This window comes from Excalfactoria chinensis, chromosome 7, assembly GCF_039878825.1.
Source record: "Excalfactoria chinensis isolate bCotChi1 chromosome 7, bCotChi1.hap2, whole genome shotgun sequence".
Taxonomy (NCBI): Eukaryota; Metazoa; Chordata; class Aves; order Galliformes; family Phasianidae; genus Excalfactoria; species Excalfactoria chinensis.
This window is the reverse complement of record NC_092831.1, coordinates 1,763,399-1,775,926: the sequence shown is the minus strand read 5'-3', so window position 1 is coordinate 1,775,926 and position 12,528 is coordinate 1,763,399. Positions and strand designations below refer to the sequence as shown.

Below are 12,528 nucleotides of genomic sequence, written 5' to 3'. Positions count from 1 at the left end.
GAACATTGACAGGGGGACTGTGGGGAGCAATGGCATCTGTGCTTGCTCACCCTGTCTGTGTTCCAGAGCAAAAGCTTTGGCTCTGCCATCACGTTGCCTTTGTAGGGTGGATGCGGCTTTTGTTACCTTCGAGGAAAGCCTGCCATAAACTCAGAGCTTAGAAGCATAGCTCCCAAAAATTCAGTAAAGTACAATGAAAAAGCTCCATATCTTAGTAGTGTGTGCCCTCAACAGGGAGATGAGCCATAAAAACCCTTCCCAAAAACATAAGTGCTGCTTGGATAGCAGAGCTCTCATTTTGTGTTCTTGATGACAGCTGCTTTGGGATCCTTAACACGCATTTATTTCCTTCAGACACCAGCGATGGGTGTGCCAGCCTTTCAGCTTTCCAGAACAAAAATTCTAAGGAAGGAATTTTGACCTGCGTAGCACATTTGTGAATCGCTGCTTTACATTGGAAGCTTTTCAGTCTGACAGATAAATGACAGGTGGTGCCTCTTCCAGCTGCATGCAGAGCAATTACTGCGGGGCTGTTCCGGAGGGCTCTGACACTGGGGCTGCTGAGAGCTCAGTGGATTGATGGCACAGGAGCAGCGTTTGCCTGAAGTGCAATGTTTGCCGTGGTGCAGTGATGTACTGGCATCTCCCTGCTGCTCTCTCGCATTGAGGAGCTGATGTGCCTCAACTCAGGCATGAAGGGAATAAATTGGTAAGTGGATAGCTGCACTTATGTGTGCACTTGTGCTTTGGCCTCTTTGATTGGTGCCTATTGTTTATGGCCGCTGCTCCTCACGCCCCTTGCCCTCAGACCTGTCCCCATCTTTGTACTCCTCCTTTGGGAGCTCTTGAATAGAATCATAGAACCATAGAATGGCCTGGGTTGAAAAGGACCACAATAATCATCGAGTTTCAACCCCCTGCTGTGTGCAGGTCACCAACCAGCAGCCCAGGCTGCCCAGAGCCACATCCAGCCTGGCCTTGAATGCCTGCAGGGATGGGGCATCCACAGCCTCCTTGGGCAACCTGTTCCAGTGCGTCACCACCCTCTGGGGGAAAAACTTCCTCCTAAGATCCAACCTAAATCTCCCCTGTCTCACTTTAAAACTATTCCCCCTTGTCCTGTCATTGTCCATCCTTGTAGTTTTATGTCCTTCTGGTATTTTGGCACCCAGTCTGTACCCAGTGCTTATGGTAAGCAGTCTGGGACAGTCCCTTTCCAGAGGATAAGCAGGTCAAAAGTCCAGTTGAGAAATGGTACCAGAATAGGCTGGGCAGCCCCACAGCCCTGGGCACTACAAGGGGAAAATGGTGTATTACAGAAAGCTGTGATGAAATGGATTGCTGGGACTGAGTGGGTGCTGCCCCAGAGCTGGCTGGGCACTGTCCTGTGGTCCTGCTGCTCCCAGGGCTGTGCTGGGCTGGCAGTCGTGGTCACCTCTGTTGGGTCTTGTTTGACCAAGTGGAATGCCTAGGTTGCCCATTGCAGCACAAGAATAGCTGTTGGCCTGATTTCTTTTCTTTTAAATCATTTATAAATCACTTTCCTATCCTTGAGATAGGATGAGGTCCAGAAGATGCTCAGAGGGATGGAACACCGCTCATACAAAGGCAGACTGCAGGAGCTGGGCTGGTTCAGCCTGGAGAAGAGAAGGCTGTGGGTGACCTCATTGTGGCCTTCCAGTACTTAAAGGGAACAGGGGGGAGAGCAACTGTGAACACGGTCAGATGATGGTAAGACAAGGGAGAATGGGTTTAAACTAAAAGAGGGGAGGTTTAGGTGTGCCTGAAGTGGTCTGTCTGAAGTCCAACCATGGCTAAGTGAGCACACTGCTGGCTGCAGGAGCAGCACTCTGGAGGCACAGAGCAAGGTACTACAGCGGGCACGCACCCACCTGTCAGCAGCATTGCAGCCCTCGTTGCACTCATCTGAAAGCAAAATGTCACATCTTCGAAGGGAAACATTACAGGCTTTGATGGAAGATGAAGCTACGACAGATCCACTTAGTATAATAAAGGAATCTTATTTTAAATGCAAATGCCTTGCTTGCTTTTACTGAGTTGTAACAACTGAACCTGCTGTCTTAAAAATGATTTGTCTTTTAAGTATCAAACAAACCCGTTCGCAGCATTGCTAGTATGTGTTCTCTTGTAACCAGCTGCACTTGCTACCAAGAGGAATCAACGTCTTCTCAAAGTGATTGTGCCAGTTTGTTCTGCTGGGTATATACACAGCAGGAAGTACAGCAAGGAGGCAGGGTAACAACTGTATGTCTGTGGTGGGGCTCTGGTGGCTCACAGCTTGGAGGTGGCCCTGATAGCATCTCAAAGGCTGGCTCTTTGCACAAGGCAAACCTGGTGGTGGTAAGGATAGAAACCGTGACCATTTCTGAGCACACAGCCTGACTGGGGTGCTTCTGTCATGTCTGTCCTATGGTTTTACCAATACATACCTGCATGTTAAGCACACAAACGAGGTCGGTCAGTTTCTGCTCAAGTTCTGGGTGCTGGGTCTGTGCCGTGCTGCCTTAAGGTCACCAGAAGGGAGCTCTCAGGACCTGCAAATTCCTCTGGTCTGATTTCTGTTTTTCACAGCACAGCTCTCACCATTTTACAGGGCCTAACAGCAAATCTTTGGTAAATACTAATATGGAGATTTTCCCTATTAAGTAGAGGGAGAAAAGAATCAGCTCTCAGTTGATGGTACTTCAGCTTATTGTTTCCTGCAACAGTAAGCTGCAGGCCCAAATGGGAGCACCCAGAAAGCCTATGTTGCTTTTTGTTTGCCAACTGTAGAAGTGCTGTTTGCAGAGAACACGAGATGTCACATCTCTGTAGTCAGCTAAATATTGCAGTCCCCATTGCACCAAATACCTTCCTCTGTGGCAAAGTCGATGCTGCGTTTCAGGTTGCCTGCTAACAGGGGTCTGTGTAACGGTATGTGATGTTCCTTCTCTTACAAGAGTCTCTGTTTGGTTTGCAGCAAGGGAAGCCCTATGTCTTTGACAGAGTGTTACCTCCCAACACAACCCAGGAGCAAGTTTATAACGCCTGTGCCAAGCAGATTGTCAAAGGTAGGTGTTGTCCTTCTTTATTGCCATTACGGAAGAAGCAAAATGATGTCTCCCTGTCCGCTCAAGCTATTTAAAGACAGGATACTAAAGCTGTCTCTAGTGGAACTTAGTAATTATTGCAGGCATGGGATTTTGATATATTCTTTAAGCATTTGTCTGCACTTCAGTGGTTCCATGCAGTGGCTGACCTGCTTGTTCCCGGGGTTCGATCCTCAGTTTTTCTTTTTCAATCACAGTGTTCAGATAGTGGGGATATTGTCACAGCTGCTGTGCTTCTATAGCAGCACAAGGCTGTATGGTGAACGCTGTGGGTATGGGAGATCTGGGGCTGCTCAGAGGTGCAGGAGCAGTGCTGGAGAGCTCTGTGTAGCCTTTAGAGCAGTAAGCAGCATGGTGAGCTGAATGCTGCCTGCAGGGAGTGGGCCCTGGGGTGAGCTCTGCTGATGCCAGCCCTGGGTTTTGTTCAGGAGGAAGCGGGGTGCCAGCAGCACACGTGTAGTCTGGCTGATCGGGGATCAGGACCAGAAGCTAATTATTTGATGTTGTAGAGAGGAAATGAGTCATAAGGCTCAAGTTGGCTGCTCTCAGAGGGGAGCCTCATTAAAGCGATTCTGATTCCTTCACGTGGGTAAGCCTTTAATAAAAACTGGTGGGACCGGAGTTTGTAGAGCTTAGAAGTCATTCAGATTGCTGACATACAGCTCCACTTCTAGAAGTGTCCAAAGAGTTCCAGCATTCCAGTGCGTGCTAATGTTGGATAGTTGGTGTCCAATAATTGGTTTGCCTTCTCTGTGTGCGTAATGTCTCACGTGGCTCTTAGAGGCTGCAGTCCCAAGTTTCTGTTTCGGTGATAGTGAGATAAAGCGAGAGAAATAAAACATTGAATTTTCACTTTGAAGCCTAATAAAGTGAAGAATGTGGCACAGGCTGTGCTGGTTCTGATAGGTGGGTACAAGGTGATTTACGACATGAGAATATCAGCTGAGGATGTCACAATGCGAAGCACTATTTAAACCTTGCAGGCTTTACAGATTGCTTTTCAAGGTTACCATTTGTTATCAAACTTCATCGCACTCCCGTGAAGTGGCTGATGGTTTCCTTGTGATTAATGTTATCACCAAAAACACCAGCTGCGCTGACAGGCTCTAAAACAATGGCTGTCATAACGACGTTAACAATAACAGTGATCCAAATGAGGTTTTTCTAGCTGGGAAAGAAATGGGATTAGGTTTAAGTAAGTAGCTCAGAAATTCAGCCAAAGTGTATCACATTCTGCACATGAGAAACATAAGGAAGAAGATTTTGAGAAGCAGCCCACTTGGTGTGGATGCTGGGTGTGCTCCCAAAGGCTGCATTTAGGATTCTGGTTCATAGGATCATAGAATGGCCTGGGTTGAAAAGGACCACAATGCTGAGCATCCAGTTCCAACCCCCTGCTGTGTGCAGGGTCACTAACCAGCAGACCATGCTGCCCAGAGCCACATCCAGCCTGGCCTTGAGTGTCTCCACTTCTCACCATTGCACCATTTCCAGGTCTGCAGTGCTCCACAGCTGCTGTGGGCAGTGTGTTGTGGAGCTTTACTGGGCAGCACAGCCCTGCTGGTGATGTCAGATTTGGTAGATGCCTGGTGCCAGTGTGTCTGTGTTGCCGCATTTGCAACAGTGCTGCTTGCAGGGAAGCACCATCTGGCTGCAGTGCTGGGGCTGAGCCGGGCGGCCATCAGGGGCAGTGAATGAAGCTGAAAATCACTGCAGAGTGGGTTCAGGAAGGAACGGAGAAGAATGCTTGGGCTTTCATGTTTGAGTTACATAAAGCCCACAGCTGATCTTCGTGGGATCACTCCTGTTCATCTGTTGTTTTTTTTTCCACTTGAAATTTTGGGCAGGCTGTTTGTCTCAGGGCCCGTCTTCTCTGTTTAGTCAGCTGACAGATGGTGAATTAACCATCTTCAGTGGAAAGCCTTTCACCAAACATCCTTCTGGCAGGCCAACCGTCAAGTGTCTGCGTGTGGGCAGCACAGCCCCGCAGGCAGGGACTGCAGTGAACCTGCACATGTGTTGCTGCTTGGGCCGTGGTGCCTTGGGATGCACGCAGTGTTTTGATGCAGGATTTCCAAGTTCTCACAGGATTAATAGATGTTTTCAATGTTCCTTTAACTTTCATTGTGTGCCTGATGTAAAAAAGTGGCACATATTGTTTTAAACGGCTCTGAATGGGTTGGTGACTCTGGTTTGTGTGCTGGGAGATCACCATCTGTCCTACTGCAGGCCCGGACCATCTACATACATGCATGGGGAGATGCATACAAAGAGATTACAATTGTCTATGTAATAATACATAATCTGGACACATGCGTATATATGCAGGCAATGGGGTGGTCTGATGGAACCAGCACAGAGTGAACAGTGGAATCATTAAATAGAATCACAGAATGGCCTGGATTGAAAAGGACCACAATGGTCACCTAGTTTCAACCCCCCTGCAACGCACAGGGTCATTTTGGAAGCATGTATACAATATAAAGACTGTTCTGCCTTGATGGAAGTCTATTTTCAGCAGAGCTAATTCCTGTCTGTCCCTTTTCCTCCTTTGCTCCCCTGCTTTGCTGACAAGCTTGAAAATTAATAAGGCTCTGAACTGTTGAGTGATACAGTAATAGGAAAAGTGTGAGCTTGTTTAACTTCCTCTTTGGAGGCTTATGGATGGCGACTTGCATTGTGTGTTTCTGACTGGCCTTCCGCATTTTGGATGGATGAAACACTGATAGTGCAGCTTGAAGATGCCATGATGAGGTTTAATTGCTTTCCTCCTCCTTTGCAGATGTTCTTGAAGGCTACAATGGCACCATCTTCGCTTACGGGCAGACGTCGTCAGGGAAGACACACACTATGGAGGTACAGTGGCAAGGTTAAATCAGTTGGGTAGCAGCAGTGGAATTTTATGTACTGCATGCTTGAACTAACCTACAAGCTGGAACACTGAGCTGTGAGGGGTTTATAAATACATAGACAAAGCTTCTGCTTTTTATGCTATCGTATTGTTTTCAATGGGAAGGTTTTTTGTTTTATTTTTTCCAGAGCCCTCTACAGTATCTAGCTAAATTAATGGCTGGTTAGTGAAAAGAACCAGCTGCAGCCTTTCCATGTTTGTCATGACAGCTTAGCTGTGTGTATCATTGTGAAGAAGCTGAATGAGATTCCTTAATCCACAGAGAATACCATGGATGTACTATATGGATACAGTTCCCTTACACGCAGGATTGTACAAATTCATGCCTTGGTTATTGGTCTTCTCATTTGTACTCACCTTCTGGGAATGCCACCCTCACACGCTGTGGCACAGATGGATGAATCGATGTGTTGCTTTAGAGGAGGAGAATATCAGCACCTGGTGACTGAGGTCCTAAGTCTGTTCCTATTTCTGCTACAGGAAGTGCCACAGTGTCTTTTTTTCTTCTTCTGTATGAGTTTTTGTTTTGCTTTGCTTTGCTTTCCCCCTGCTGTTCTGGCAGAAACATGCATATATTCTAGTCGCTTCCCATAGCAGAAGGATTATTCAAGCATTTAATCCTAGCATAGGATTGTTCTGTCACAGCACTGCACGAGCCACATGTATTTGTCTTAAAGCATTTGGGTTCAACTATGAACTTTCAATAGGAGATCTAGAGCAAAGCGTTGCTGAATGAAATGAAGGGAAGCAAAAAGCTGTCCTTTGTCTAACAGCGTCAGATGGTTTTGCTACGTGATTAACACAGCTGACCTACCTGACCTGAAGAGTAAAGGAGAAGGAAAGCAATATTCTCTTGAGCCAGTAGGCCCTGATGGAATTGCTGTTTAATTGCCACAGTTGCTCCTTTCCTGGAGGATGCAATAACGGATGCCTCATGTCTTATTAAGTCTGTCCTTGCCTCCTTTGGAGACTAGGGATGGGGAAAATCACTAGCTCAGGCCTCACAGATGGCACAGTGACTGAGTAATCCACCCGCTCTCAATGTAATTACATCAAAATGTCTGCAGGGCTTGAGCGGGTCCTTCCACATGGCATGGGGAAAGATCTCTTAAAGCCAATTTATATTCGGAATTACAAGCCGTGATGAAGAAAACGACTGTAGAAAAATGTCCATTTTGCTTTTTTAATAAAAAAGAAGCTGTCATTTCTAAAGTGGAATCGAGTCTAAATGCAGTTTAATCCCTCTTTGGCTCTAACATCCCCTTGTAATGTTGCTATAGCATGTTGAGGAGGAGAAAATAGTCTGAAGATGAAGAAAAACGAAATCCTATAGGGAAAGGATTTTGTGTGAAATGCAGAGTGCTGCCTGGTGTCAGTGTGAGGCCTCACAGGGCGCGGTGGTGTAATATAGCCAAGAAGGGCTTTCTGACACCCACCTTTCTCCTGGGCAAATAAAACATCTCTCCTTTAAAAACACGTGGGTTTTTTCCCACAGGAGAAACTGATGGGCTCTGCTGTTACATTGCAGTTTAGCAAGTCCCTCCGAACTGTGGTTCCGTCAACATCTTGAAGTCAAGCAGCAGTGTCTCAAATGTTGATCTTCCCTATCCTTTATGCTATGCAGGATCACAGAATTGTAGGGCTCAGAAGGGGGGATCATCCAGTCCAACCCCTAAACATTAATGTTGTTATTAAAACGAGGCTTTAATGAGCAGAGAAAGCTGTCCTGGTGCTCTGGGGGAGCTTACTAACTGCAGTGTCAATTGATGGCAGCAGCAGCACTTCTCTCCATACTCATCCTGGGGTCAGAGATAAATCCATGGCTGTGTTTTCCCTGTGGATTTCTGCGAGTAGCCATCGCTTCCTTTGTTTCCCTTTCCAATGTATGCTCTCTGTGGAGTTCCCCTTGTAATAAAAATCCATTCATAATGAAGTTAAACCAATTATTTTTCAGCGGCGTGCCGGTATTACAGTTTTTAAAGCAGTGAATGTCATCTTGCTTCGTCGCTTCATTGCTATTCTGACAGCACTGGCTTAAATAATGAGAAAGCCGAAGCTCATGAAGCTGTATGGGCAGTGATTGAATTACACGTACCCTTAGTCATTTGTTTGTTACAAATTAACTTTTTCACTATAGTAAAAGCTATGGAAAGGGAAGCAGACATACTACGCAGCTCCTAGATGTTAGGAGAGCATATAAGCAAATACTCCTCTGAGCTGTCATTTATACAGAGCTCAAGCACCACTTACCTTGTGCAGAGGTGCCAGAGCTGACACATCTCTGTGCAGACAGAAGACCCTGGGACAGAACTCTGAATTCATGCTGTTCTTTGGCTGAGCTAGCAATCCATGCAACAATCCAAGACGCTGCTATGGAAAAGGAGGCACTGCTTAGTTTCTTTGGTTCTGGACCTGTAGCTGCCGCTGCTAGCTGGATCATGCTTCTTACATTACTGTATAGTATGGATGCACCTTTGGTTGCATGTGGGAGTGGTGAAGAAATACCAACTGATTCCTATTTATCCTGGTTTAGGAGAAGCTCCTTTATCCTCTTTGGGAAGACTGTGTGTGTGCAGCAATGCAGGACAGGTAGTCAGTTGGCTTCGGTGGAACCTAAGGACTTCTGCAGTGAGAAGGAATGAATGAATAGTGTGAAAATTGTATTGCAGTGCCTGCCCCAAACCAGTGCTGTGTAATGGAGCTCAGCATTGTGCAGTGAAGCCTTTGCTGGCAAGGCAGAACACAGTGCAGGGTTTTGTTTCGAGTGTGCACGCATACAGATTTCTTTCCCCTCCCTCAGGAATTTATTTAATCACCCTCTTTTTCATCTTCTCTTTCTGAATTAAAACAGCATTTTGTACAACCAGGACCTCTTAGCTTTTGCAGAGCTTCATGGGATGCTGTGTATGATACAGCATTTAACCGCTTCCGCTGCAGAAGTTAATATTGCTTAAATAACATGAATTAAATGCTCCTGGTTTAGATACAGCCAAGTGCTGCTTTACAGGGAAGGTGGTCAGGAAAGCAACTGGTTTCTCTCTTTCAGCTTCTTTCTTCTGCTTTTTCCCCATGGTATACATAGTTGAAAGGGAGAAACCTGGTAGCTGCTTTAAATGTAAGCTGAGAGAGGAGAGACAGTGTCGATTCAAGTGCTTGTTATTGCAGCTTAATGCACATTCATTGAAATGTGGAAGTAACAATTCCTTATGCTGAGGTTTTTATTTCAAGTCTTATGTTTTTATGCAGGTTTCAATCAGTGCCATCTTTCCCAACTATGTCTGATTTTTTTCATAATGAGCAAAGCAATTAAAGGAGCTACGCAGCCAGGGCGGTTGGTTTGATCTCATATTCAGTTCTTCCTAGAATAGAGGAAGGTAACTGTGCAATTTAACATGGGGAACAGTGGTGTTTGTAAGGCTCTGTTCTCTGGCAGCAGGCCGAGCAAGCTCAAATCAGAATATATTGCTCTAATTCCCAACACAGTCTTCCCGTTAGCTGTTATTGGCAAAGGAGAATTGGGATGCTTTAAGGCTTCTTGTTTCTGGCGTGTAATTGGAAAGTTTGTTTTGTTTATGTTTGTTTATCTGTCTTAAATCAGTGAGTGGCAGAGTGCACAGCAGCAGGACAGCGTGCATCACGTGTGGTAGGAGCTGACAAAACAGATAGGTGCTCCATGGGGGGAAGAGTGCTAACACGTTGAGTCACCCTGCCATCTTTTACGTGTGTTTGCATCAAGCAAATCCCCACAGAGCAGCAGGCTTGTTTGCAAAGCCCCACTGGATGATGGTGTGTTTAAACAAGGATTTCCCTTCTCCTGTGCTTAAGCAACACTTTCCCAGTTATGGTTTGCTTTTGTGTCCATAGGGGAAGCTGCATGACCCTCAGCTAATGGGAATCATTCCGAGAATTGCACATGACATCTTTGATCACATCTATTCCATGGATGAGAACCTGGAGTTTCATATAAAGGTAAATGCAGGATGGCATGTTATGTAATGGGTCAGCTGGAAGAAGGCAGGGCTGGAGCTGGAACTGGATTCTGGTTAGAGCACGTGGCTGCAGAGTGTTTCCTTTCTCCTACCTGTGATTCAAACTGCTTTACTGAGGATGTTTATGAGAAGATGGTGCTCTGGGCGTGTGCATTTCAGTAATGCATCAGAATACATCTGAACCAGTTACTGCTATGCTGGAAGGAGTAGGTCATTTTGTACTGGGAGCATCTGAGCATACACATGAACAGTCACTGTGACATGAAGTGCAGGCAGAAGCAACCTCACAAGAAACCATCTAAATATTTGAATAGACTGTAGAATGTAAAATGTTGAGCTCTTAAGAAGGGGCACCTTTGAATTTTCATAGGAATGGTTTTTGTAGCAGTGGCACTGATTTCTTTTCATCATCCGTAAAACTCTCCTGTCTGTTGCTGTTCTATGTGATAACGTTTTGATGCTAACAGATGGGGACCCCCTTGTACAAGACACCAGACGTATTAAATTCCTGTCCCAGCAGAATTGTATCACTCTATAAATCACGTTCTGCCAGCACTGAGCAGTTTTTGTGGTTTCCTATCCTAGCTGACATCTATGAATATTGTAACAGAAAAGCTGCCTAAGTAGCAGTGAATGAATTAGTGATTATACGAGGAGCTGTCATTTAGAGAAATGCGAGTTCTGTCATTTGGAGCAAGGTTATAACTGAACTGTCACACTCTTTTAATAACTAAGCCAGCTCAGAAAACTAATATCAATTTTTTTCTCCCTAATTGAAACCCATTTAGAAATGGGAAGAGTACTTGATGTCTCCTGCGTGTGTGGGTTTTCAGCAGCGTGTGTTAATGGGATGATACAAAGCACGTGAGCTGAGTCTGGGTGAGACAGAGTATTGAAATACACGGTCCAAAAGATGGCTTGGAATGTGACACAGATGAAGAGAATACCTCAAATTGAAACACTTCTGTATATATTTGCAGTTCTCAAAGTTTAAAAATAAACAAATCGATAAAATTCTATTTCACTTGAGATAAAATGATGCTTTACTAGATGGGTCGGGTTTACGGATACCTGCAGTTTAGCCATCTGCTATTGGATTTGCTAAATAATCCCTAGGTAAATCTTAGTTCTGGTGCAGTTAGGCACCATGCTGACAAGAGGTTTCTGTTTGCCTCTGTCAGAGCTGAATGCCCTTGTATTCACATAGTCACTCATTCATTCGACTTCTCCCTAAACTTTTTTTCTGCTTTTTACTCCGGGCACAGTTGTCTCTTTTTGTGACAGAGGAGCTCGTTTTCCATTTGCTATTTGAGACTTGATTCAGGAAAGAGCTTTTACAATATGCTTCATTGTAAAGTGTCATTGTATGTATGTAAGTCAGGCTTATGTTACTGGTGTGCAAAACCACAGGCTGTGTTGTCTGCCTTTGTGCCTCTCATCAGACATGCCCTGCAAGTGATGTAGTAGTAGCGCAGTGGTGAAATGGTACTAACTGGGTTACTTTACTTCTCTTCAATGTTTTTCTGTCCAAAAGTGACAGAGGAAGCTGAGGTTTGTCTGAAGCTTTTTGACACACGTTCCTGGTGAGCCACTGATAAATAGAGAGAGGGTTTTTGGCGTGGAAATCATTCAAAAGAGATAGATGTGATTCAAAGCATGTGGGAGGTGGGTTTTACTTGTAGTTTGGTGCTTTTTGTTTGGGCAGATAAGTATAGGTGGAGGCATTTTTAAACTGCTAGAGTTTAAATCTGTAATGCTTATGATTCTTTAATTAGGTTTCCTACTTTGAGATCTATTTGGACAAAATAAGGGACCTACTTGATGGTGAGTTTCACATTTTATGTATAACTACATGGTGGTTGGTTTGGTTTGGGGCTTTCTTCTCTCCATCAGTCTTGGTTCACTTCTGTCTTTGAGTGATTTAAGTTGAAGTTGTGTGACTGTGACTGGGTTTCTGATAGACAGTTCTGTAGCTTAAATCATCAGTAGGGGTGCACTGCTTTGGCATTGCTACCCAGCTTGGTTATCTACCAGTGGGTATGGAGCTGAATGGAAGGGGCTGTTTCTGAGTCTTGCAAACTTCCATTGGATTTACTGTAAAAAAGAATATAAAGAGTTTATTTGGGGCTGTTTTGGGTGTTTTGTGTTTTTTTAAGTTATTATCATTTTGTCCTTTGCTTTGCTTCTCTTAGGTGGAATTTTATGGGAGATAACCATTTGTGTGTCTGTGTGTTAATGAAAGTAACTTATGCTTTTTGGAATCAGCCTGAAGACACAGAGATGTAAATCAAAGTAGCACTCAGGAACATCTATTCAAGCTTTTTTGGGGTTTCCCTGAGACCTTTTGATTCTTTCTGAATTTTTTGGTGCTTTGAACAAATTTACATTGTTCTGTCTTGGTCATGCTAAGACAAGCTGTAAAGAAGAAGTCTTTTCTATAAAGGTAACAGTAACAAAACGGGCACAAGATCTACAGAAAAAGAAACAAAATATACGTACAGAAATAGCGTTAGTCAGT

The 12,528-nt window shown here is 44.7% G+C and overlaps 1 protein-coding gene across 1 annotated transcript in view; it reads left to right on the top strand.

Annotated features, from left to right (window-relative positions):
- KIF5C (kinesin family member 5C) overlaps positions 1–12,528 on the top strand; it is a 58,123-nt gene that overhangs the window by 11,663 nt on the left and 33,932 nt on the right. Inside the window, exons 2-5 of the mRNA XM_072342502.1 lie at positions 2,981–3,071; positions 5,893–5,966; positions 9,886–9,990; positions 11,786–11,834. Of these exons, the coding sequence (XP_072198603.1) occupies positions 2,981–3,071; positions 5,893–5,966; positions 9,886–9,990; positions 11,786–11,834 (319 nt within the window). The remainder of the gene's footprint in view (positions 1–2,980; positions 3,072–5,892; positions 5,967–9,885; positions 9,991–11,785; positions 11,835–12,528) is intronic.